At 30.5% G+C, this 27,203-nt stretch overlaps 3 protein-coding genes across 3 annotated transcripts; all 3 read left to right on the top strand.

The window, feature by feature from the left end:
• Positions 1-1,536: 1,536 nt before the first annotated feature.
• Positions 1,537-6,434, top strand: LOC113850587 (pentatricopeptide repeat-containing protein At1g06270). Its single transcript, XM_027481169.1, has 2 exons — positions 1,537-1,634; positions 5,376-6,434. The coding sequence occupies exon 2, from the start codon at positions 5,406-5,408 to the stop codon at positions 6,432-6,434; it is 1,029 nt and encodes a 342-aa protein (XP_027336970.1). The 5' UTR covers positions 1,537-1,634; positions 5,376-5,405.
• Positions 6,435-8,239: 1,805 nt separating this feature from the next.
• LOC113850289 (pentatricopeptide repeat-containing protein At5g48910) lies at positions 8,240-10,370 on the top strand. Its single transcript, XM_027480765.1, has one exon. The coding sequence runs from the start codon at positions 8,326-8,328 to the stop codon at positions 10,219-10,221; it is 1,896 nt and encodes a 631-aa protein (XP_027336566.1). The 5' UTR covers positions 8,240-8,325; the 3' UTR covers positions 10,222-10,370.
• Positions 10,371-20,984: 10,614 nt separating this feature from the next.
• On the top strand, positions 20,985-26,627 carry LOC113850026 (asparagine--tRNA ligase, cytoplasmic 2). Its single transcript, XM_027480331.1, has 8 exons — positions 20,985-21,635; positions 22,869-23,105; positions 23,706-24,290; positions 24,954-25,139; positions 25,694-25,758; positions 25,848-25,974; positions 26,073-26,131; positions 26,309-26,627. The coding sequence occupies exons 1-8, from the start codon at positions 21,213-21,215 to the stop codon at positions 26,490-26,492; spliced, it is 1,866 nt and encodes a 621-aa protein (XP_027336132.1). The 5' UTR covers positions 20,985-21,212; the 3' UTR covers positions 26,493-26,627.
• The last annotated feature ends 576 nt before the right edge of the window (positions 26,628-27,203 follow it).

Genomic DNA, 27,203 nt, shown 5'->3' with positions numbered 1-27,203 from the left:
TCGCAGGATAGCATGGTCATGCCAACTGTATATATGACCGTGCTTAAACTCAAAACATGGACGTACTATTCAATATGCACAATCGTGCATATTGTCGAAGCATTGGCGTGCTAACTGCTTGGGGTTGGGTGTGCTTTGTCCATATTGGCATAATTCTCTTAAGTTTGTGCTGAAAACATCCACAAATCATATGTATTCTTAAAGATGTTCATCTATAATAAATAATAGGACAATCAATGTAAAAACATTTTAAAATAAAGAATAAGTACGTATGAATAATTTAAAAAGTGTATCAAGATACAGACTTAGCAGTGACCCCCAAAATTTGGCCACTAAATTGCAACTAAGTGATTATAAGTGATTATAAAATTTGTTTTTATTTTTAAATACAGTTTTATTTTTTTAAATTATTTTAAAAAATAAAAATGTATTTAAAATTAAAATAGATATGCTCTTAGTTTTTAAAAACTTGGAAATCTTATAAATTATGTTTTCGGAAGTTTATTTGCTTTTGAAATTTAATTTCAAAAGTTAAAAAGATTTTAAAATCGAAAACTTTTAAATTATATTTTTAAAATTATATTTTTAGAAGCACATAGATTCTAAAACAAAAATTTAGAAGCGAAGGATTTCCAAAATCTTATTTTTTGACGCTTGTAAATTATAATTTCATAATCATGTTTATGAAAATTTATAATAATCCAAAATTCAATTAAAAATGACAAACTAATCGTGATAACAAAAAATGATTAACAAAAAACAATCAACAATTACTCTTTAAATACTGCCACAATGACTTGAGGAGGTAAATTAATGGATCAAAAAATGTACTGTGAAATAATAGTGATTCAATCGGACTATAGACATTGAATGGTGCATGATTAAAAACAAAAAATCATTATTACATTGGGTCAAATTATTTTTTATTATCACAAAAAGGATATTTAAAAATAAAAATAAAAAAAACAAAAATAAGGAAGGTGCAAGGAACAAAAGTAGGGTGCAAAAAGCAACCTCTCTTTTAGGAATAAGTTCTATGGTATTCATTGATTTCAAATTTTTATGTAAATTTATCTGCTTGTTTGAATTTTTTTTAATTCCAATAAATTGTTCTAAACATAATTCTAAGGCATCACATGCCTAAACAATTGTTTGATAATTAATTCCAGATAAGCTTAAACTTTAATCTTTTCACTAAGAAAACTTATTTTTCTTGTAAAACTTCTATTAGGATTCTAGAAATTTATTATAATATTTTCTTAGATTTTAAAATTAATTTCATAAGGCGAACCCTCTACTTTCTAATTCAAGAATCAAAGCTTCATAATTAATTTTACAACAAATAATATCATCAAAGGTAAACTTTTGTACTACACGTAAAATTTATTTTCCTGGTTGAAATTAAGTATATATTAAGGTAGTTTTTGAGAAATTTTGAAAACTTGTTAATGAGATGTTATTCATGGTTATATTTTCTCTGTGCCTATTGCTTTACATACATAGAGCAAGCAAAAGCATAAGCTAAAAAAAGGTGGTGAGAGAAAAGAAAAAAAGCAAGACGAAAGTGAGAGACTATGGCGAAAGAGGAATTAGGCACACCAACGCTCCTCACAGTTCATGCCACTTCGAGTCAGGTTCGTTGTAGTCCATCACCTTTCGTACTCAAGCTAATAAATGTAATACACACTTGTTCATTTCATGAACGCCTACAAGGTGTTTGACAAAATCAAAAAGTTTGAGTTGTAGCTTAAACGTGGTTTAATTGATGGAAGTTCATTTTTCTTGGGATTTGCTAAAGGGATATGTTTTAATTGTTGCCAATTGTTAGAAGAATAAAGGCTGTGTGTCAAAGATGACAATGTTACAATATGGGAGTCTTTATTTTTGCTTTAAGATGATTAGCTGGCTGTTTGCTTTGATACATAAGGATTTCACTGTAAACCTCATACTACCAGCTCTGCAAATGCTGAAAATTCATTGTTTTTTAACTAAATTCTTATGCTGATTTTTTCTTGGTAGCAGTCATTAATTCTTGCTGTACATGTCAACATGAGACTGTTCGGTTTAGAATATATAAAGTTCAGGTTCAGTTTCCTTGTCAATTAGTATCAGTTTTCTTCCAATTGAAAGCTAACTTGCATGGTTTTAACCTCTTAAAATTCACATTCTAATTCATTTTATTGAAATACTAGATGATTGTATTCAAATTGGAGCAAGTTTTCTGCATAAGTCACAGTTGGGTCTGGAATGCTTTTTGGTTATTCTTATATCTTAGTGTATGTTTGGATGAGCATTTGCAAACTTGAGTTTGAATGAACTTTATTTTGTAGAAATGATTTTATTTAAAAGTGGGTTTCAAGTGATGTGATTTATATTAGAAAACTATCACTTAAAAGTTTGTAGAAATATTCAGTATAAATTTTTCAACTCAACGCAAAAGCTATAATTTATCATGTTGACTCAAATATAAGTTTAGAGATAAAATCAATTATGTCATACAAATGCCAAACATGCTGGCACAAATTTCAAACCCCATTTACATCTTTAAAAATGAGTTTAGAAGCTTCCATCGCTCATCCAAACATGCACTAGACTCGGTGTTTCTCCCTGATTTCTGTCATGTTTGAAAGTTAAATGGTTCTTCTAGGTTGGGAAAAAGTTCATTGATTATCACATGGCTCTAGTAAGTAGCCTAGTGCTTACTTGGATCTAATGTAATAGTGAATTTTTACTTTTTAAAATATTATAATTATTGTCTAGTTGCTGATTCATGCCCTAGGTAACTTGAGCCTTTTTGCTGTTGTGCAAGAGTAGATATATGAATCATTTTGGGTTTGAGTGTCTGAAAAATTGCAACTGTCTTGTGTGTTGTCATCTTCATGTATTTTGGTAATAAGTGATTCTATGATAACTTCATTTTTATTGTTCTCTAGGTAAAAAGCATTGAGAAAATTAATTAGTGAAGTTTCCAATTCATAGTAAAGAGTAGTTTGATCCCTGTTGTGCCAAAAGTACAGAATTACTCATCAAAAGTGGCCACTCAATCTGTAATAGATATATTTTGGTAGTTAAATGTTCAAAATTCTAGATTTTCTTTTTCTAAAATTGAGTTCATAGCATACAACAAGAGTTTGGTATATCATTGTATTGCACTGCTCAATTTTAGTGACTTTGGTTTTTCAAAAACAAGAGAACTTTTTATTCAATATACATATGATCACTCTGCCATACAGACTCATCCGACAAATTTTATTCAATATAAAAATTTTATTCACCACTCTTTTTAGAGCTAAAATATATTATTACTCCTATATAAAGTATAGGCATTGAGTTTAAATGGTTGGTTGAATTATATTGGTTCTGTTACATGTTACATGGCTTTAATCTTGACTCTCATGCTTTGTTTAAAGTTAGATGCTTTGTAATCTTTGATATTGTAAGACAGCATGTTACTTGCTGAGAAACTATTTAGATTATATCTTTTTTAAAAAACTTAAGGTAATATTGCAATTTCAATTTGTTTGGTTAACTTCTTTGTTTATAAAATGTAATAAATGAGCTATTACTTGCATATTTTTCTGACAAGGCATTTGAACCCTGTGTTTGCTACTGGATCATTTGTTTTTCCTTCATCTCTTTAAATTGTTCTGAAGGTGAGTTTAAATCAACTTTACATTGATTAGCCAATTTCTTGAGTAGTTTTAAGTATCTCTCTGCCAGTATTTCTATGTAAAGACCGAACACATTTAAATATGTGACATCAGTTTGTTGTTAGTCTCCCAGTTAAGAGGACAATATTTTGTCATGGTAATTTGCTTTATTTTGAATAATCCCTGCTATTTAAATCATCTGCCTAGTTACTGTTTTACCACACATAAAAACTGCAATGTGGGGCAAGCATTGTTATCAATTAATTAATCATATGATACTCCAGTATAACAAAAGAATTTGAACTCAAAACTGCAAAATTGGAGACATTTTTAATTTGGAGTGAAATTTAGTATTTTAATTGGTGAAGTTTTTAGTAGAGAAGGTTGAAATCAATTAATTTGTGAAAATTTTGAGTAAAATGTGAATATTTGAGTTTTTGAGAGGAAAAATGGCTAATGACTAGACTAGATTTGCTTAATTTTAAAAAATAAAAAGAAACAATTGGGTATAGTTTTATCTTTTGAATAGATGTCATCTTTCCGTATGACAGCATTTGTAACAAATTAGTGGTGTTAACTCAATCACTAGATATAGTTTTATCTTTTCTTAGTGGGTATGAATAAATGCAGCTGGACTTGGGGTGCCCTTCACTTTTGTACTAAAAGACCAATAATTTTTTAATTAAAAAATGGGCTCAAAATTAATTTTATTGGAGTAAGAATGGAAAAACTAGTGAGTGCCTATTGTAAAAGAAAAGGAAGGTACTGATTGATTAAGAAAGGAGATGGTTTTCATTCTTATGTCTCTTGAGTTTTAGTCTTGCAAGCTTGCCTAAGAGGTTTTCAAGAAAATATTCGTCATCTGTTAGGTTGAAATAGCCAGGCATTGGGTAATATTTTATCTGTCGAAAACATGAAACTTCTAATTTTTTAATATTTGTTAAATTTCAGGAGAACCATGTGCTCTCTCTTGTGGCAATGTGGCTCTTCTAGTGTGGTTTTCTTATTTTTTATTTTTTCTGATTTTATAAATTTTTTTAAAAATTAACTCAATGACTCAACCTGAACCAATCAGAAAATGATCAGGTTGGTACAGTTCTAATTGTCATGAAAAAAAAAAGAAAAGGAAACTGAACCAATCCAAACCAATTATTTTTCATTAGTTTGGGCATGTTTTTCTACTAAACCTTACTTGACCTGACAACTCCCCTAATTACAAGATTGACTGTTGTTTGGTATTACATTTGGCTAATTCATTTCAAAGTGCATGTTCTGATGAGAGCTGTGTTGATTCTAGTCATATATTTTGCATTATAATGTATGAACTATGAACTGACTTATATGTTTATTCTTTGTCATTGCATTGTGTTTATCATTGTTAGTTTCAACATGGACATATACATTTCAATGCAGATATCATGGCTTTTGGTGATGATGTGCTGCATGCATGACATGCCACATTTTTGTGGTTTCACCGTTACACTTTCTCTTTTAACCACTAATGTCGAATTGGTAGTTTCAAGTAATAGTTGCATATTCTCCCATGACATGCCTCTTTGTTTAATATATGAAAAAAAATGATATTTTATCAATGCTCAGCCACATCTTTGCATTTTTTGTTTCTTTCTGTTTGTGACATATATCCTCATACACTTTCGCCCCTATTGATTTAGTAACTATTTTTCTGAGAAATTTGAACAGGTTTTATTTTTCTTATGCTACAAGGTGCTCCAGGACTATATTAGCTGATCAAGAATGGTGGTGGGAGCAACAATGCACCACAGATTTCTTCTTCGTTTTTGCCCTATTCTGAACCAATATTCTTCAGTTCGTTCAGTGTCTTCATTGCAAAAGCTTGAGCAGGCTGTTAGAGCTGAAGTAGAAGCCAAAAACTACATTAAAATTCCTGATCTACTCATTTCCTTGGATTGCTGCCAAAATTCAAATCCTTTTTCTTTCTTTTCTTCATTTCCTCAGAACTTACAAGTGCAAATTGTTGATGAAATGTTGCAATCTTTTATACCTATCAGACCACGCTCCAAGCCCCAGCTAGCTTATTCCTACCTTCTTTCTTACACCCTGCAAAGTTCTCATCCCCTTCCTCTTGCACTAGCTGTCCTACAACGGACTTTACGTTCTGGTTGCGTTCCAATTCCTCAGACTTATGTTCTCCTCTCATCTGTTTGGTTGGACCGGCAATGTCTGTCTCATTCTGTAGCTGATGTTTTACTTGAGATGCAATCAATTGGATATCGCCCTGACTGTGAGACTTGTAATTTTCTCCTATCATCTCTCTGTGCTGTTGATCAATTAGTGGAGGCAGTTAAAGTTCTGAGGGGCATGGGTGGGGCGGGATGTATTCCCGATTCAAATAGTTATGGCATTGTAATCAGTGCATTTTGCAGACTGAGAAAGACTGTTGAGGCACAGGATTTGATGAAGCAAATGGTAGTTCAATATGGTTTGACCCCAAGACAGGGAACACTGCTGAAATTGTTGGCAGCGTTACGGGCAAACAGGGAGATATGGAAGGCTGTTGAGATGATTGAGTTCCTGGAGAAAGAGGGTAACTCTGTTGGATTTGAGAGCTACGAGTTGGTGATTGAAGGGTGCTTGGAGAAACGTGAGTATATTTTGGCCGGAAAGGTTGCGATGAGGATGACAGAAAGAGGTTTTATACCATATATCAGTGTCAGGCAGAAGATAATTGAAGGTTTGGCTAGTGTTGATGAGTGGAAGATAGCTTGTGCCGTGAGACAAAGATTTGCGTCACTTAAATCTTAGTTGCATAAAAGCTAAAATGTATAAAACTTGCAACATCAATTGCAAAAGATGCAGGTTGATGTGCAAATACATCATTGTGAGCAGGTACAAACCATTTGATCCTTTATAAGGATAATCTTTATTCGTGGCTAGCCCACCATGCTTTGTGATTAATGTAAATGCAGTTTCCATGTGTTGCAACCTTTGTCCCTATTATCACAATCTGCAAGTTGACTGCATTAAAAACTACATTATCATAATCTGTGGCAAAGAAAAATATGTATTAAACATTTCATTAATTGGCTCCTCACTTTAGCATCATACTAATGTTTGTAAATAAAGTCATTTTCATACTTTTCTATTCATATAAATTTTACATTTTATGTCAAATCAATTTACGTTTAGGGTGGGATTTTGTATTCTTTTAGAGGGCATTTGACAAATGAATTATTTTATGTTTTTTAAAAATTTTAAGTTAAAAATGTTAAACTCTTATGTTTGGTATGGATACTTTAAAAGATTCTTGTGAGAAATGTGAGAATCTAAAATTTTTATAAAGGTAAAAAAAATTATGATATAAAAATTAATTTATATTAGCTCTCCATTTTATTATCGTCTATTTAAAATATTCATTATTAATTCGGTATTATAATAAAATATTATTTGAAGTCATTATCTTTAAAATTTTATAACCATCACTGTTAATATCGGTCAATGTAAGTCACTTTTATATTTATATGAAGTTCATTTTTTATTTTAATGTTTAAATAAGCATTAAGTTGGTTTATAAAATAAATAAATTTAATCAATTATTATTGAGTAAAAGGATGTTTCCGAAAAACATACTAATAGTTTTAGGAAATAATCTTTAAACTAAATATAATATCAGAATCTTTTCAGAAAATATTAATAACATTTTTAAAAGCATTTAAGATATATCAAACCCATTTTTTAACATTTCAGAAATTAAAATTTTAAGTTACACTTGTTGTATACTTCGGTTAGCATGTACAAAATTTCAATTGCATTTAATTTTTGTTTTTTTCATGTATGCATCATGTTATAAACGAAAAAAATAAAAGAACACTTCTCTATTCGCTATTCCCTTCTCATTCTACACGTGTTAGCCCATTTCTTCTTACCAAAAATTACATTGTATTCCTTTGCAAGTTAGCATGATATTTTGCAAACAATAAACAAATAAATAAAATAATGAAAAAACAACAAAAATAAATCCATTATTTCTAGGATACATACTCTCTTTCTTTACATAGCAGTACTCTCCTTCATGTAAGGTTTGTTTTTCTCTAATTTATTTTTTTAAAATTAAAAATAAAGAGAAAGTTACCAGATAAAGAAATAACTGGAAGGAATATGTATTCTGGAAGTACAAAAAATTTACTCAAAAACAAAAAAAAAAGATATTTTTCTTGCATTAATTAGCATTTAAAGAACTCATTATTTTTTAATTTTAAAATAAATGGAAAAGTAATAAAGAAAAGTTATATATAGTTTATACATATTTTTGTTTGCATCTATTAAATAAAGATGTTGCATCTAATATGAAATTTTTACATCTAATATGAAGTTTTTATATCTCATATTTAAACACTTAGATTATGTTTAATTTCTATTTTAAAAATAATTTTTAATTTTTAAAAATAAAATACAGTACAAATTTATACTATATTTTATTTTTAAAAACTAAAAATAATTTTTAAAATAGAAATCAAACATGCTCTTTTATATCCAAATTTAATTATAGTTTATCTTACGCTATTCTAACGTCCAAACAAAATTTTGTGCGCCCCTTATCTTTTCGCACCATAACTATGCACACCAAACCAAACATTGTTAGTTATGTCCATTCTCTTACACAGTAGCATTTTTATTTTTCTTATTATTTTAAAAAATGAATGCTTTGATGTTTCAGCCCAATACAGCATCTGGCTATTACCCACAAATCAGGACTTGCAAAAGCATGCGAGAATTGAAGCAAGTCCATGCCTTTCTGATCAAAACAGCACAAACCCATGACCCCACAGTGGCATCAGAGATCCTCAGGCTCTGTGCCACCTCAGATTTTCGCGACATTGAGTATGCCCTCTTGGTGTTCGACCAAATGCATGAACGAAACTGCTTTGCTTGGAACACTGTGATAAGGGCACTGGCTGAAACCCATGACAGGCACTTTGATGCCTTGTTGGTTTTCTGTCAAATGGTGACTGAGGCAGTGGTGGAGCCTAACAGGTTCACTTTTCCATCTGTGTTGAAGGCGTGCTCGGTCGCGGCTAGGTTGGAAGAAGGGAAGCAGGTTCATGGGTTGCTTCATAAGTATGGGTTGGTTGACGATAATTTTGTAGTGACTAATTTGTTAAGGATGTATGTCATGTGTGGGAGCATGGAGGAAGCTTGTGTTTTGTTTAATGGGAATGTTGATGGTGTTGCGGGCTTGGGGAGGGATAAGAGGAAGGAAGAGTTTAATGTGGTTCTATGCAATGTGATGGTTGATGGTTATGTGAGAATTGGGAACCTTAAGGCTGCAAGGGAATTATTTGATAGGATGGTTCAAAGGAGTGTGGTTTCTTGGAATGTGATGATTTCTGGGTATGCTCAAAATGGGTTTTACATGGAGGCCATTGAGATGTTTCATGGGATGATGCAGGTGGGAGGTGTGTCGCCAAACCGGGTGACTTTGGTTAGTGTGCTGCCTGCAATATCGCGTCTTGGGGCGCTTGAGTTGGGGAAATGGGTGCATTTGTATGCAGAGAGGAATAAGATTGTTATTGATGATGTGCTTGGCTCGGCTTTGGTTGATATGTATGCAAAGTGTGGGAGCATTGAGAAGGCAATTCAGGTCTTTGAGAGGCTGCCTCAAAATAATGTTATAACATGGAATGCTATTATTGGTGGTCTCGCCATGCATGGTAAAGTGGATGATTTGTTTAATTATTTGTCAAGGATGGAAAAATGCGGAATATCCCCTAGTGATGTTACATACATAGCCATCTTGGGTGCTTGTAGCCATGCAGGTTTAGTGGATGAGGGAAGATCATTTCTTAATGACATGGTTAATAGGGTTGGATTAGAGCCTAGGATAGAACACTATGGATGCATGGTTGACCTCTTGGGTCGTGCTGGCTATCTAGAAGAAGCTGAAGAGCTTATATTGAACATGCCAATGAAACCAGATGATGTCATATGGAAGGCCTTGCTTGGTGCTTGTAAGATGCATAAAAATATTGAAATTGGTAGGCGTGCCGCAGAAGTTTTAATGCAATTGACTCCTCATGATAGTGGGGCATATGTGGCTCTCTCAAACATGTATGCCTCATCAAGGGATTGGGATGCCGTTGCAGAGGTGAGGTTGATGATGAAAGACATGGACATAAGGAAAGACCCTGGATGTAGTTGGATTGAAATTGATGGTGTTATTCATGAGTTCCTTGTTGAAGATGATTCCCATACTAAAGCCAAAGACATACGCACAATGTTGAAGGAAATTTCAAACATGTTGAGCTTAGAAGGTCATAGGCCAGACACCACACAAGTGTTGCTCAAGATTGATGAGAAACATAAAGAAAGTGTTCTGCACTACCATAGTGAGAAGATTGCTGTTGCTTTTGGCTTAATTAGTACACCCCCAAAGACTCCACTTAGGATTGTTAAAAATTTGCGAATTTGTGAAGATTGCCATTCGTCAATGAAATTAATCTCCAAAATTTATGAGCGTAAGATAGTTATTCGAGATAGGAAGCGCTTTCACCATTTTCAACACGGTTTATGTTCTTGTATGGACTACTGGTAGTAATAGAGTTGCCAGTTGGTGAGGGCAATTACAAATGTCTATTATTCTAACTTAAACTAACTTCCCTTTCATATCTGTAAATAGAGCCTTTGTTTGTATTGATGAATGTACATCAAAGGGCATTTTTCAATGCTTCAGAAATAAGAATATCTTTCTTACTTATGGTCCTAAGCAAGTGATTGACATTCATCTTGCTAAGATTGACGAGTCTTAGTAAAATTAATCTAAAGTCCCATGGTTCCTTTATTTTTATAGAAACTAATGACTGTGTATATTCATGTCATGTTGGGTTAGAAGTATGAAGACTTCCCACACTACATGTGACCAAATAAATTTAGTTTTCATTCAAGTCTGTTAATTTCGCCTAAACTGGATGTCTATGATGGAACTTCAACTCTGCCACTTGAATCGTAATCACGTAATGAAAAGCCTCATTGATTTTAGACAGAGCAACTCAATGAGCTCCAATTTCTGCTAGAAAACCAGTGTAGCATTTTATCGTTTGTAAGCGTACAATTCAACTCCACAACAGACAAGGCCTGTTGTACTTACATTTTTCATTAACAAATCCGCCACTAATGGAAGGCCTGTCTTAGGCTTGCAGTTCCCACAGGAAATTTTTGGAAGTAGTCCTGAAAACTGAATCAATGTTAGGTACTCTAACAAAGGCATGCAGCAACGCTCCCACCCCTTTAAACTTGTTCAGTTAAACAATAAAGTTTTAGAGCTAGACTCAATTATTTACATGAGTTAAACTTAAGCTTTGTAAGTTTGATATTAATAGCTTGTAAGTAATTTGCATATATATATATATATATATAATATTATTTAGGCTAAATTAGTAATTCGGTCTCCTAACTTTCTCTTATTTTTTTTTTAGTCTCTTAACTTACAAAAATATTTTAAACACGTTCTTTTTCATAAAAACAATAACTCCATTAAAAACACATAATATATTTTGAATGTCTCCTTTTTTATTTTTCTTCTTATTCTTTTTTTTCCCTTCTTACCTCCCATCCATGTCACTCCTAACTCTGAATAGTATAATCATCCTTTAAAATCCATTTGTAAGCTTAAATGAATGAGTAAATAACATAAAATTTACATATCTTTTACTTGAGTTAAAGAGATTTTAGGAACACTCCAAAAAACTGATATTTTAAAAAAATTTAAAAATTGTACACAATTCAATGATATTATAAGATGAAGTGTCATAATAATATTTGATTTTTTTGAGGCATTATTTTCCTCAAACAAATCTTCCACTCTCATATTGGACTAAAATGTCCTTCGATAATTGTCTCATTTAGTATTTTGATCATCTATCCATTAAATCAAAGGACTTTGCAAATCCTATAGGTTTAAAGAGAATGATTGATTGAATTTGTGAAAAAGACATGTCATTAAATGTTCAAGAAGTGTCTTTATTAGCTTGCTACCTTGTAGAGCTTGAGGGATTATTTGGGAAAGAAAGTTTTCGAAGGGAGAGAAAGAGGGCAAAAATTACTTTTTAAATAAATTTATTTAAAATTAATATTTTTTTAAAAATAAAAGATATAATTAATACATAGTTAACAATTTTATTAAAACACACTTAAAGAATTCCAAAGAGAATTTAAAATTTAGTACCACATTGATTTTTGAATTTATTTATTTACTTGTAAAAAAATCACCAGAAACAATTGAATGTGACAAAAAAAAAATCCAATTTAAAATTTTGAATAACACTTATACAAGTTGAAATTAGTAGTATCAGTCTTGCAAGAAGCTAAAATATGTTCCATAATAATTTTTTATTAATGTACAGATATAAAGTGTCATTGTCTTTTTTTTTTTTAATATTCTTCTGACGATCCTCTTTGAGAAACAATTTTGACATTAAAATAGTATGTAGGTGAGATATTTCATGTAAATAATTTTTTTAAAAAGAATTTACAATTTTACAGATTAAAATTCATTGTTTGGATATTTAATTGTAAATAATTAATAAATATAAAAATTTTAGTGAAAATTTTTAATAGACTAAATCAAATAACTCTAAATCCTAGCCAAGAGTAAGAATTTATAATTATTTAGGCTAAATTAGTAGATTATCACCTAACTCATGGTTGATCTCTCTCTCTTTTTTTTTTTTTTTTGTTTTATTCTCTTAACTTACAAAAATATTTGAAATAAGTTCTTTTTCATAAAAAATAATAACTTTATTAAAAAATGATTATTCATTTCCTCCCTCCTTGTTAACTCCAGTGAAAACATAGTATATTCTGAAAAAAAATTTGGTTGTCTCTTTTTTTATTTTTCTTCTTATACTTTTTTTTCTCCTCTTACCTCCCCTTCATGCCTCCACTAACTCATTTATAAAATTCATTTGTAAGCTTAAATGAACGAGTAAATAACATAAAATTTACATATCTTTTAGCTTAGTTAAGGAGATTTTAGGAACACTCTAAAAAATTAATATTTTAAAAAATTTAAAAATTGTAAACAATTCAGTGATATTGTAAGATGAAGTGTCCTAACAATCTTTGATTTTCTTGAATATTGTTTTTCTCAAACAAATCTTCCACTCTTATATGGACTAAATGCTCTTAGATAATTGTCTCATTTATCATTTTGATCATCTATCCATTAAATCAAAGGACTTTGCAAATCCTGTAGGTTTAAAGAGAATGCTTGATTGAATTTGTGAAAAATACATGTCATTAAATGTTCAAAAAGTGTCTTTATAGGCTTGCTACCTTTATAGAGGTTGAAGGGTTGTTTGGGAAAAAAGGTTTTGGAAGGGAGAGGAAAGGAGAATAAAAAATATTTTTTAAAATAAATATATTTAAAATTAATATTTAAAAAAATAAAAAATATACATTAATACATAGTTAATAATTTTATCAAAACACACTTAAAAGAACTACAAAAAGAATCTAAAATTTAGTTCCACATTAATTTTTTAATTTATTTATTTACTTATAAAAAAAATAACCATAAACAATTGAATGTGACAAAAAAAAGTCCAATTAAAAAATGTTGAATAACACTTATACAAGTTGAAACTAGTAATATCAGTCTTGCAAGAAGCTATAATATGTGCCATAATAAATTTTCATTAATGTACAAATATAAAGTGTCATTGTCTTTTTTTTCTTTTTCTTTTTTATAATATTTTTCTGACGATCCTCTTGAGAAACAATTTTGGCATTAAAAGCGTATGTAGATGAGATATTTCATGTGAATAATTTATTCTTTTTAAAGAATTTAAAATTTTACAAATTAAAATTTGTTGTTTGGGTATTTAATTTTCAAGAATTAAAAAATGTAAAAATTTTAGTGAAAATTTTTAATAGACTAAATCAAATAATTCTAAATCCTAGCAAAGAGTAAGAATTTAGAATTACTTTTTTCATTTATTGTGTTTTTCATTCATATTTTTATTTAGTTATGATTAATTTAATAATATATTTATATTTTAATTACTTTTTTCAAATACATCTATAATTTTATTAAATGTTTACTCTATCCAAATAAAAATATTTGAAATGAAGGAAATTCAATTATTTTATAAAAAATTTTAAAATAATATAAATTTAAATGATATAATTTAATTTTTTTTAAAAATTAATTATTTCATTCAAACAATGCTTATTTAATAAATTATTTTTATAATTAATTAACCATGGAATTCATTACAATAAATTGAAAACACTTGATTTGGATAAGTTAATTATATTAAGAAATTTATTCTATAAATTAAAAATAACTTATTTTTATAAAGCATTTATAAAATTTTTCAAACAAGTCCTAATTTAAGTGTGACACCCTTACTACTTACTAAGCAATAAATATAAATATAATCATAAAATAACCAAGCAGTAAGAACATCACATGCATGGGTCTATATCTATTCAGATATAGTGAAATTAAATACACTACCATCACTAGAAGTATTCATTTCATATATACACATCATCTGTTAATTTATACAATCATCCAGTTATCTAAATATATACATAACTGAATTACAAACAAACTAAAGTGGGGTCACGATATCAGAGACGACAACCCAAAACGAAGACCTCACGAGCTTTCCCCTGGATCCCTGATCACCAAAGTGCCCATTTCCTTCCAAAATTCAACAACAGTAAGGTTAGGCTTCCTATATACCCATTTTTCTTTTCAGTCAAAAGTACTTACACCTACGTATATATATATATTATCCTTTACTCGACTCTAACCTATTCTCCTTTTTCACTAGATTCCTACTCAGAGGGGGCAAAATTAGGAAGGAGTCCTGCTTGAGAAGCAGTCCTCTTCCTTCCGATAGCAGTAGAGGTGTTTGAACAGTGAGAAGAATCAGGAGAGTTTGAAGAACTAGAGGAAGACGAAGAGGAAGTGGATGAGATAGAGATAGGTCTTGCTAAAAGTGTGTCAACTAAACTAGTTCGTTCAACAGATGGTAAATATGGTATAGAAGGACGTAAAGGTCTAAGAAAACCTGGGGGTAATACTGGGGGTGATAATACAGGAACAGGAGGTGGGGTAGGGGGTCTCACAAATTGTACATCTGGAGGAAATGGAAAAGTAAGTCTCATGGGTACTCGGATGGGGATAGGGTAAGCTCGTGGGCCTGGGCCATTTCTATCTAACAAAAAGGTAATAGAGCCAGTGTGGGTGAATCGTTGTTGCTCCCAGTCGTGCACCCATATTCCCTCAGGATCATATCTGATCGAGACGCTGAATTGGTACGGTGGTCGAGCCATCAATGTTCTCACCTAATAAACATATTCACACACAACACACATAGCAATAAAGGGGTGAGACAATTTAATTCAATCTCCAGCAGCAAAAGACATATAAGGGTTTCAATCACACAATTAATTATCAACACCCATAATCTACCAAGCAAATGCATATGCCATGAATGAGAAGTGATGCAAGTCCATTATTATAACTTAGTACATTTTGACACATGCATGTGGGCCCAAAACCATCAATATGTTTCTTTTACTCAGGGAAGGATCAGGAGTTTCACTGTTACTTATCTGTCAACTTTGTTCATCTCATAATACAGTAACAGCTCTACTAATACAAGAATCTCTCGGGACCAGTCAGGATAGTAAAGTTTTGTAGTGAGAGTCTACAGCACAAGATGGGGAGCCTTGGCCACTGTCAGATTCAATCACATGTAACTATCCCCAAGACTACCCTGGAGCCGCCCCTAGATTTCTTATACTTCCTTGTCCACTCATCACACTATCACATGTTCATGATGCATGTCTTCACTCCTAATTAATGTAATTAGAGAAAAACTTTAATTTTTCTTTTCTGTTAAGTACAATCCTTAACTTTTTCTTTTCTCAATAAAATTTGACAGAGTCTCCTCTATAAATCAGAGATTCCAAAATTTTCTTCTTCCTGTAAAACAACCAGAAAAATCCAGAATACTTCTAATTCATTAAATTTCACCTCCATCATCTCAAAATCCATGGAAATCGTATCTTCCCCTCTTTCTTAAAATATGTTTTTATGCTTAAAAATTTAAAACTTAATCATTTTAAAAATGATTCAAGCCTTCCAAATATCCAATACTACTTTCTCAGTAATATAATTTATTTATTTATTTTTATTAAATCTATTTTCAAAAGAAGTCAAAAGATACTTGTACTATATATAAAATACATAATTATATATATATATACCTTAAAAACATATTTTCTTCTTTCCAACAAGTCTTAATGGACATTTAGATTATATCAATCTATATGCTCACACCACATGAAACTATATTACTTCCAATCTTTACTATTATATGGCATTCCTACCAACAAGAATATCTACACAAGCACATAATGAGAATTTAACCAATTATAAAGAAATATTTCAATACAGCACTTCAACCATAAATCATTCCAATACATTAATTTAAATACACAAAAGACCTTACATATAAGGGAGAGTCCTTGTTCAATCAATTTCCTGGTCTAAGGCAACCTTTCACACATGTCAAGTGCTATAACAAAATCTTCTAAAAATTATGGGATAGCTCTAAAATAACCCAAATTCATTTTATTTGATTAGAACAATAGAGAATCATTCCCTTATGGTTCTTAATGCCACCTATTGAAATAAAATTATCCCACCCCTTACCTTACGGATATTCTTTGATGAAGATATGGATGAATTTTTTTTCTGATTCTTTAGAAAACTCGAACAATCCAATCTTCGAAACGATCAACCTAATCAATTAATCATGCCTAAACATAATTAATACTAAGGAGATGCTAATTTTATACTCTTATATGTATATGTAAAAATTGAAATTTTCTAACTTGTGCTATAAAAGTCCGATTAACACAAAATTAGTTTTTATGATCTAACTAATATAAAAGAATAAAATGGAATTGAAAAACACTCACTTCACCTTCTCTAAAACTACATGGCAGCCAACCCTTGTGAGGGTTTAGTGCTTTTTAATCACATTTTTGAAAAACTAATTATGTAAACAATATAAGCCATGCATAGTCTACATATAGTACAAAAGAAAGTAAGTTTAAAAACCAATAATTTTGAAGTAAAGTAAGACCCATTTTTACTGTTCATGACAACCAAAAATAGAAAAAGTTTAAAATTTTAATCGGATGAAATGATAATTAACAACTAATTAAGCTTAATTAAGGATATATATTAAAAACATACCTTAAAACAAGATTAAATGAGTGGAAGAAAATGAAAATGGTGAAAGGAAGAAGAAGGGGTTATGGACTTGGAGAAGAAGAAGATTTACGTAAGAAAATGGTCAATTTAGTCAAATAGATAAAGAAATAATAATATAATAATCAATTATTTTACTATTTTAATGTAATTAAATAAAATAATTATGAATAAAACTCAAAAATAAAAATAATTTATGTCAAACAATTAAAATAATTATAACATAATTTTTGACATCAATATCTCTTTGGTTATCACTTAAAAAGAAAAAGAAAAAAAAAAAAATCACACAGTTCCTGTGAACACATAAAACAGTATTGACCAAAAATTCAAAAATAAGCAATAATTACCAAAATAATTATTTTTACACTCCAAATATTATTTCTAATTAAAATATAATTTTTTATTATTTAAAATAATTCTTCTAGATTAAAAATGCTATTTTTATGCTCATAGAGCAATTTAAACCGGTATAAACGAGCATTTTTTTTTATTTTTATTTTTTTTCCAAAAATTGAAGAATTATAATCTAAATTATAACTATATTAACAAATTAACTGTTTAGGAAAAACGAGGATGTTACATTAAACGCTTCTAATAACAAATATTTGAACTAAGATTCATCACCCTGCAAGGAATTGGCTCCTTTGATGCGAATAGGAAACAGAAAAAAGAAAAGAAAAGAAAAAAGCTAGAACAAGAGAAAACAACATGACTTGCTTAAATCCATTACCAAAATACCTATTAATACTAGTAGTGATGCCCTCTCTTTTTCTAACCAAAAAGCTAGAACTGAGATGCACTTTCTTTAGGAAAGAACGACACAAATTCGCAGATTCAAAGCATCGATCACAACACCCCTCAAAGACTTTCTCAAAGTCATGTACTGCAAGAACAGATTCTTCTATTATTTTCTTCTTGATTGGCTCTAAACTTCTTTGCCATTCATCTTCAGGGCTCATTCTAATTTAACGATAATCCCTTCTCAAATAAGTCTACGTAAAAATCACTAGTTTATGAATCAATTGTTGCTCGTGATCATGATCATGTTCACTACTTGAGTGTCGATACACATTTGCCATGATCCATCTTTCTTGGGCATACGAAGTGCAAGAACTACATAGGGACTAAAGCTCACATGAATCAAACCCTTTTGTAGCAATTTCTAAATCCTCTCTTTTTAAGGAGAAAAGAAAAATCCTAAAATTAAACGGGCCAAAGACTACCATAATATTTATAAATACGAGTAAATATATTTTTAATAATTTAATAAGACTTTATTTCAATTAAGAATTTTATTATAACAATATAAAAAACCTCATTAAAGTTTTTATCCCAAGCTTATAAACCGGCTGGCCGAACACTCGTACCTGAATATTTATGCAAATTATCTTTCAATTTGATTCTAACATATAATTTAATAATTTTATTGTTTTTTGCAAAATTAAGTAACTAGATAAGTTAAAACTTAAATCAACTTTCGTATATTTTTATTATCGAAACTTTAAATTAAATAAGAACAGGTAAATATATTTTTAAAATTTCATAACATATTTTTAATAGGGACAATTTAATGTTACAAAAATCCACACAAAATGCCTTAATTTAATTAAAAAGCCTATCATAAAAATATAAAAAACCTCGATTACATTTTTTTTCCAATCATATAAACAATAAAATAATAACTTTATATATAAGACAAAATAATATTATTTTATTTAAAAATATCGAGATATATTTAAATATTATATTAAACATTTTATTTATTTCAACAGACTCAATTAATATTCTTATCAAGATAGTTAAATCAAAATTCAAGTTGTGAATAGTAAGAATTATTTTTTAAATCATAAATCGAATCGTATATTGAATCCTAAAATTTAGGATTAACAATTTAAAACATAAAAAATATAAATATAAGAGTACTGTGATGTAAAGAAATATTAAAACATCCAATATATTAACATTTTAAAGTCAAATAATATGTAGCTAAGTAAAAAGAGAAGGAGAAAACAAATAAAAAATAAGAATAGTTGTAATGGTAGAGAGGGATCACCAAAAATCTTAAATAGGTAAGTAGTGAATAAATGCTGGAAAATTTAATTTTTTTGGTAAATAAAAAAAAAAAAAGATATGCTAGAAAAACTAATTTTTTTAGTGAACAGAAAAATAGAGATGCTAGAAAAGCTAATTTTTCTGATGAAAAAAAAATAGAAGACACACTTGAGAGGAGATGCTGGAAAATATTATTTAATATTTCTCTAGCAAAATGGAGCAGGTAAGCCCTCTAGATTAGATGATTTCTTCTGCAAAATGGAATGGGTGAGCCTTCGGACTAGCTGATTTCTCCAACAAAATGAAATGGGTGTGATGGTGAAAATGGGAGAAATTGCTACACAAAGGTCGTACTTCTCTCAGAGAGAGAAGAGTGTGGAAAAGATGAAATTAACACGTTTTATAAAGGGTAAATGACCTTTCTACCCTAAAAAATAATCCAAATTGTGCGTTTTATAAAAAATAAAATAGGGTTTCTTGCTTTCCCCCAAATCATGCCATCGCAACGTGAAGCAATGTGAATGTCTCCTTATTTTGGCCGCCAAACACTGGCACCTGTTGCGACGTGCCAAACGCCCTGCGATGTGGCGACAATGGTAGCGGACGGCCGCACCACACCGTTCCAATTTGAGCACGACTCAGTTTGCAAAAGAATCGTGTGCTGCCATCCATATTCGCGATTCAGCCCGATACGTATGATTCAAGCAATTTTGGCAACAATTCTACCAAAAGATTCGTATCCCTATGTTACAAAATCAAATCGAATCATTAGTATCGTATCGTGAACCGTACGATACTAACTACATTGATTTTTATAAACAACAATGATTTATTTCTAAATTTCTTGGACCTGGATCGCCTGCAGTTCTAGCGAGAATTACAGCCTACAGTTTTGCATTTACTTACGTGAATTTTAGTAAAAAGTGATTTTAGCTTACGCTAAAAATATTCGCTTAAGCCAATTTCACTTAAGTCAAAAACATTCGCTTAAGCAAAAATAAACTGCAACATTTTTTTTCTTTCTGTGTATTTTTGTTTAAGCAAATTTAGATTCGCTTAAGCGAAAATAAGCAGAAAAAAAAAATGTTTCTTTCTCTTACTTCCACTCCCTCTTTTCTCCTCTCCTTCTAATCCAGCCACCCTCTTCCTCCTTTCCTCTCATTCAATCCCTTTCTTTTCTCTCTTTCCCTATCTCTTCTTCCTTCAGCCCACCCAGTTTCTTTCTCCCTCTCTACTCATCTAGTTTTCCTCCCTTCCCCTCTCCTTCACCCCTACTCATCCCCTCCCATTCTCTCCTCATCTAACCCTTTTCTTTCTCCCTCTTTACTCATCTAGTTTTCCTCCCTTCCCCTCTCCTTCACCCCTACTCATCCCCTCCCATTCTCTCCTCATCTAACCCTTTTTCCTTTCCTCTATTAGCCTTATCTCGCTCTCCTTTTCCCTTGTGCTTTTGTTTCCATCTCTAATCTCTCTCTCAGTGTCCCTTTCTCTCTTTTTATTCTGATTTTTTTGCTACTTTTTCTAAATTCGCTTAAGCAAATGTTTCTAGCTTAAACGAATTTTTTTAACTTAAACTAAAATCACTTTTTATCAAAATTTTGCTTAAGCGAATGCAAAATTGTAGCCTACAATTTTTGCTAGAACTACATGTGATCCAAGTCCAAATTCTTATGTAATTATACTTACTCAAACTCAAAAGTCCTTATTTAGTTTTATTATTCCTTAATTAATTTTTACATTTCTACACATAATATATAATATATTATTTCTTAATTTCCTTTTTTTTTTTTTTCATTCATAACCCACTCTTTCTTTGTACTCATTTCATACTTTAGTTTTAGAGTGGAAAATAATAATTTTCCTTGCTTAATTAATTGAGATCACGTGTATTATAAGTGTTAGGGGGTTTAGTTTGGTTTAGTAAATGGATTTTGCTTTGCACAAAGGTAGGCAAATTAGAAAAGCTTCTCTCTCACTCCCAATTACCGAACAGGAAAGAATACCAAAACCAAACCCAACCCAACACAAACACCAACCTCTTCTCTTCGTTCCCCTCAACCCCCAAACGAAACTATCCCTTTCCTTCTCCTTCAAACCTCAAAACCCTCCCTAAGCAAAAAAGTATCATTTTCTTCTCTTCAACTATATCACCACCACCATGTCCTTTACCTCTCTCTCCACAACGCGAGCGCACACACACACACACACTCTTTATTTTCTCTCAAAAACAAAGCATGGCAACCCAAGAATACTACACACCTTCACTTCGCATCGACCCACCACCCGTGACGCCTCTAAAGTACTCAAACCGCGTTCGGGTGAAGACACTTCTCGAGAAACGCGAGAGTGTGGTGGCCCAGAGAGTGGTCGTTGGCGGGTGGGTCAAGTCCGCCAAGGAGGTCGAGAAGTCGTCGCCGCCGCCGCCGCCGTTGACGGACGACGCCGTCGACGATACGAGGAAGAACAAAGACGTGTCGTGCGTGGAGATTCTGCAGTCTCGGATTCCTTTGATTCGTAACATCCTTGAGGTCTTCGGAGGAAGCGGTTATAGTCAGAAAAAGAAACGTGAGCCTTCAGTGCCTCCTAAGGTTGTCCCTCCCAAACCTTCCACTGCGTATCTGCTTCTCTCCGATGGTTCCTGCGTTGGAAGCCTTCAGGTTTGCTTTGTCATTGCTCTGTTTCGTTCAATACTTTTTCAGGATATTTTTAACCACTTACAAAAAAAATTTCTCTCTTTTGTGCCTTTTTTTTTAGTAATATATGATTTTTCCTCAAAATACTTTTTAATTTTACTCTCTGTAAAATTATTTTTGTAGTTATTTTTAAAAAAATTAATTTGGTTGTTTTTATTATGTCTCTTGGAGACAACGACATGTGATACTGAAATTGATACACGATCATATATAAATTAGGTGTGTCTAATTTTTAAATTATATATAGATTAATATAAAAAAGTTATTTTATAGGGGTTAAGATTACAATTCAATATATTTTGAGAGGTTAAAAATATATTTACCTAAACTTTTTTTTTAATAACTTTTTTAGTATAATTTATTGAAAAATGCTACGTACTATCTTTAGAATATTGATAAAGGAGTTAAAAGTAAAATCCTTTTATTAAAGAACATAAAAAGGTATTTATTTCTGTAATTTTTAATGCATTTTAACATAATTTATAAAAAATATTATTTATTAAATTTCTTAAATACACAAATGAATAAGATATTAATTTATTTAAAAAATCTAATTTTAAATTGCTTCTAAATATTTTACGACTAAATTTTATGTTATAAATTACTATGTAATAAAAATTTATTAAATGAATAACAAATTATTCGCCCTTAACTTTATTGAAAAAAGAAAAAATACTGCAAAACGAAAAGCATATAATTTGCTTGAAAGCAATGGCCTTTTGGTTTCTTATCAGTGTACTCTCGAGATATAAACAAACCTTAGAGCACATATTTGACGTGACATATACGCTTAACTTCTAGACATAAATTTCTTTTGATATTAGATCATTAATTGGGAATTTTATGGCTTATTTATGTGCCTAAAGTTACAAGCTGTGGCTTTTACAAATAAAAGATAAATGTTAATTAGTGCTCTGTATATATTTATTAAAATTATATTTTAATAAATTTTTATTTTTTAAAAAGTATGATTAATATACTTTTATCATAATCCTTTGCCAACAAATTTCGACTAAAAATTAAACTCTTTAGATTTAGGAACACTTGTATAATCTTTTACGTACTTCTGTAAAATTTTATAAAATATTTTATGTACGAATTCTTTAATCAATACGTTTAGAATATTGATTATCTGGATTATAAATCAAAACAGCTTTCATATTTACTTTTCATGTTGTCGTTGTTATGAACTCTTAGGTTGTTGTTGATTCCTCAGTAGCTGCCCCTAGCCGGCTTCTGGCTACTGGAACATGTATATTAGTGGAAGGTCAACTACAACGACCATCATCAGAAGGGAAGCATGCTATTGAGCTTAAAGCTGAAAAAATTCTTCACATTGGGACTGTTGATTATGATAAGTATCCATTGTCAAAGAAACGAATTCCACTTGAAATGTTAAGAGATTTTGCCCAATTTCGGCCTCGAACAACCACGGTGAAATTCAATATCACTTTTCTATTTTCTCATTATATTTCCTTGTTCATCTTATTATAGCTAAAATCGTCTCCACGTTGACACATTAATTGTGTACTTTTCTTTTGTTCCCACAGCATTTTACATTTTAAATTGAAGGTAACTTTATGATTTGAATAATGTTAAGATGTCTCATAATCAGCATATTTTTAAAAAGGTTTGAGGATTTTTTTTTTTATTAAACTAATTTTTAGAAGTGAGTTAAAATCGTTGCTTATGTTGTATAGCCATGATACTTTTTACAAGGGCAGCTTTTAGACATGAACTGTTCTACTTTCGGGTTGCATTCTAATAAATAATTGAATGTTCTTTGCATTCTATATTCTTGGAATGAAGTGTTGAAATAGGTCCTAATTGTTTATATTTGAACACTAACATCTCAATATTTCTCCATCATATATATATATATATATATATATATATATATATATATATATCTCAGTAATATATGCAAAAGCATGCATGTCATTTTATTAATTTTATGTAAGATTTTATAATTAGAAGTTTAACCTTAATCTTGTTTTTATTTTTTATTAAATATCTTGTGTCCTCGTATATTAGGTGGCAACTGTCATGCGAATTCGTAGTGCTCTCTCTTTTGCAGTCCACTCATTTTTCCACAAACATGAATTTATTGGAGTGCAAATACCCACAATAACTGCCACAGACTGCGAAGGATTTAGCAACATGTTCCAGGTCACTACCCTGAATCAGAAAGCAGAGAAGCAAAATCTAAACACCATCTATGAGAGTGATGGTGTAAACCTTGAAGTTATAAAGGCAGCAGCAAAAGAGAAAAGCAACTTAGTTGAACAATTGAAGAGAAGTGAAAGCAATAGGGAGGCACTGGCTGCAGCAGTGCAGGATTTGAGGAAAACAAATGAATTGGCATCACAATTGGAAGCAAGAGAAAAGAAAAAGTTGGGAACTTATTTGAAGGATAACAAAGCAGACTCTTCCAAAGATTTTTTCCATTCCCAAACATACTTGACTATCTCTGGTCGCTTACATCTTGAGAGTTATGCATGTGCCCTTGGAAATGTCTACTCATTTGGTCCTAGATTTCAAGCAGATAAAACAGATTCTTCTAAACTTGCTGCTGAAATGTGGATGGTTGAGGTTGAAATGGCCTTTTCTCAGTTAAAGGTAATTACCCTTTTTTTTTTTCGTCTGAAGGATTTCTTATCACATAACAATTCCAACATCTATCTGTTAACATTCAGTATCTTATTCCATTTGATGTGATGTTAATGAAGGAATTGGGGCTTGTTTATTTTGAGAAAACATTTTATCTTTTTATTTTGGGATTTCACAAATAATTATAGAATTTTGTTAATCTGATAAGTAATTAATAATAGTAAAATTTTATTAAAAAAAACATTTATTGTATTATTATAACTTTAATATAATAACTATTTATTTATTTTATAAAAATTTTATATTTGTAAATGTTTAAAGTCAATCTTAAAAACTGAGATTAACAAAAATCATAATTATAAAGTCGCCATCTTGTTTTAACTTAATTTCTTATTTTCAAAGATTTGTATAGAAACAATGAAAATAATATTTCGTTGCTTACTTATTTCTTGTATCAGTATTTGAAAATAAATAATAAAGTGAAAATAAGATAATTTTGTAATTATTGTGAAAATTAAAAATATTTTCTCAAGCTAGACAAATCCGTATTTTCGTCCTACTGGAGGGTTCTAAATTCCCTTAACTTATTTGCATATGTATATTATTTCGTGTATAGTGATTGGAAGGTTTTTGTATCATTGAGTAGCATGATGCGCTTTGTGTTACTTGCAGGATTCCATGAATTGTGCTAACGACCTTTTCAAGTACCTCTGCAAGTGGGTACTGGAAAATTGCTCTGAAGATATGAACTTTGTTTCTGAAAGAATTAACAAAGACTGTATCAATCGTCTTCAGCAGATTGTATCAGGTTCCCCTGAAACAATGTCCTACAACGAAGCTATAGATGTTCTAAGAAAGGTAGGTATTGTCAAATCCTCATGTACTTATCATTTTGATTTCTGCCACTCTAATTTGTTTGTACTTTTTTCAATGATAAAATATATTACTTCTGTTCTTATTCATGTGTAGAATAGAGAAAAGAATTATTTTTATTTATTTATTTATTTATGTTAAAGTTTAAGATAATATTGACTATTATTTTTCTACTTATGCCCTTTTTTCATATAAATATTAGTAATTAATTGCAATAAAATGATTGGATTCCTTGGTGGGTATAATTTCTTCACTTCTTGGACAAACAAATAGAAAAGCAGACAATATTAATTCATCCTCACTTAGTTTTAGCTTCTTTTCAAAAGAAAATTAGAGAATCTGAAGTCGAGAGAAATTTTTAGATTAACTATAAAAAATTATCCTTAATTTAATAATCTACACTAAGCATATAATAGTAAATTCTTTTATTTCTTCTCTCCTCTCCTTGTTAACCAGACAAAGTGTCCTTCTCTTTCATTAAAGTGCTTTTCTCTCTCCCAATTGAGGAATTAAACCGTGCATTAATGTTGTCCTCCCAGGCTGAAGATAAGAAATTTGATACAAACTTTGAATCAGGTGTTGTACTCACTTCAGAGCACTTAAGGTATTCATGGATTTGCTGATTTCCGTTAAGAGCAAAAGTGTTGGTTTCACCACTTTTAGTTTCTAATGGATCTGTTTATGTGAATGCAGCTATCTAGCTGATAACATCTACAAGAAGCCGATTATGATATATAATTATCCAAAAGAAGCTAAGCCATTTTACGTTCGCCAGAATGATGATGGAACCGTAGATGCATTTGACTTGATTGTGCCAAAGGTATGACCAAACGTGACTCCTAGTGTGGTCTGTGTTGATAGATTGGCACAACCTTGTATTTTGTTTTTGTGTGTTGAGGTTTTTAGAAACCTTTGCAGGTGGGAACAATAATTTCTGGTAGCCAAAATGAGGAACGCCTTAACTTGATAAGTTCAAGGTACTGCTATTCTTTACCATTTCCTTATTTCTGTGAGAGACTGCCAAAAAAATTTTAAAATAATAAAATATTATTGGATTGGAAGCATGTCAGATTTCAAATAATTATTTCATTAATGGTGCCTGTTTCTTTGGTAACATATTAACTATTCATTTTCTAACATAAATGGTATGGCAGAATTAATGAGTTGGGCTTGCCAAGAGAGAAGTATGAATGGTACTTAGATCTTCGTCAAAATGGAACAGTGAAGCACTCTGGTTTCTCTCTAAGGTTTGATCTTATGGTCCTCTTCGCAACTGGCCTTCTCAATGTCAGAGATGTTATCCCTTTTCCAAGAAGCTATGGCATGGTCAACAATTAATTAAATTTTGGGCTAAAATATGTTCAAGCTTCCTATGCCTGTTGATATGTCTGGGCTAAAATTTATGTAAATTATGAAGTGATTAATGTATGTCAAATGTATATAAAGAAACTTATAATTGAAATTGAAATTTATTTTACTCGTGTGAAGTTTTTGCTAGTGCTTCTTTATGGGAATTTAAAAAAAAAAATTATTCAAGAGATTCAGAAAAACAACTAGGGACTCTTAGTTGATATGTTTATTGTGTTAAATTAAAGTTAAATTTCAGAAAAAGTAAATTAAAAGAAGGGATGAAAGAAAGGTAAATAGAAATGGAAATAAAGATAAATGTAGAAAAAAAAAGAACACAAACTTAAATAAAATTTGCATTAAAATAGTAGTGAATTACATACTTGTATCCTTTTGAAAGCAAGTAGTCATTAAAATGAACATGTTAAGCGCTTTTAATGTGTCTGAGTGACAAAATTTCACCTTTATGGTTGTAATATATGATCTAGTATACATACACAACATTCCTCCCCTCTTGTAATGATATTTACACGATATGTACAATTACAATTACATAATTGCGTACTTAAAAACTGTTGAGCATTAAACTCAAAATTCATCAGTCTTTTTAGGGGATGTTTTCCAGCGAGAATTTGAATAGTCAAGAATTATTATCTTTAATTCTGGTTTTAAATGTCATTTATAGCATTTATGTATTGCTGT

The sequence above is a fragment of the Abrus precatorius genome, unplaced genomic scaffold, assembly GCF_003935025.1.
Source record: "Abrus precatorius isolate BTA unplaced genomic scaffold, Abrus_2018 Scaffold9, whole genome shotgun sequence".
NCBI classification, from domain to species: domain Eukaryota; kingdom Viridiplantae; phylum Streptophyta; class Magnoliopsida; order Fabales; family Fabaceae; genus Abrus; species Abrus precatorius.
The sequence above is the reverse complement of the archived record's forward strand: the minus strand, read 5'-3'. Positions and strand labels throughout refer to the sequence as shown.

Coding starts and splice junctions, on each gene's coding strand:
- LOC113850289 (XM_027480765.1), top strand. CDS start 8,326: ATGAATGCTTTGATGTTTCAGCCCAATACAGCATCTGGCTATTACCCA.
- LOC113850026 (XM_027480331.1), top strand. CDS start 21,213: ATGGCAACCCAAGAATACTACACACCTTCACTTCGCATCGACCCACCA. Junction 25,140..25,693: donor CTATAGATGTTCTAAGAAAG/GTAGGTATTGTC, acceptor TTGTCCTCCCAG/GCTGAAGATAAGAAATTTGA. Junction 26,132..26,308: donor CTTAACTTGATAAGTTCAAG/GTACTGCTATTC, acceptor ATGGTATGGCAG/AATTAATGAGTTGGGCTTGC.
- LOC113850587 (XM_027481169.1), top strand. CDS start 5,406: ATGGTGGTGGGAGCAACAATGCACCACAGATTTCTTCTTCGTTTTTGC.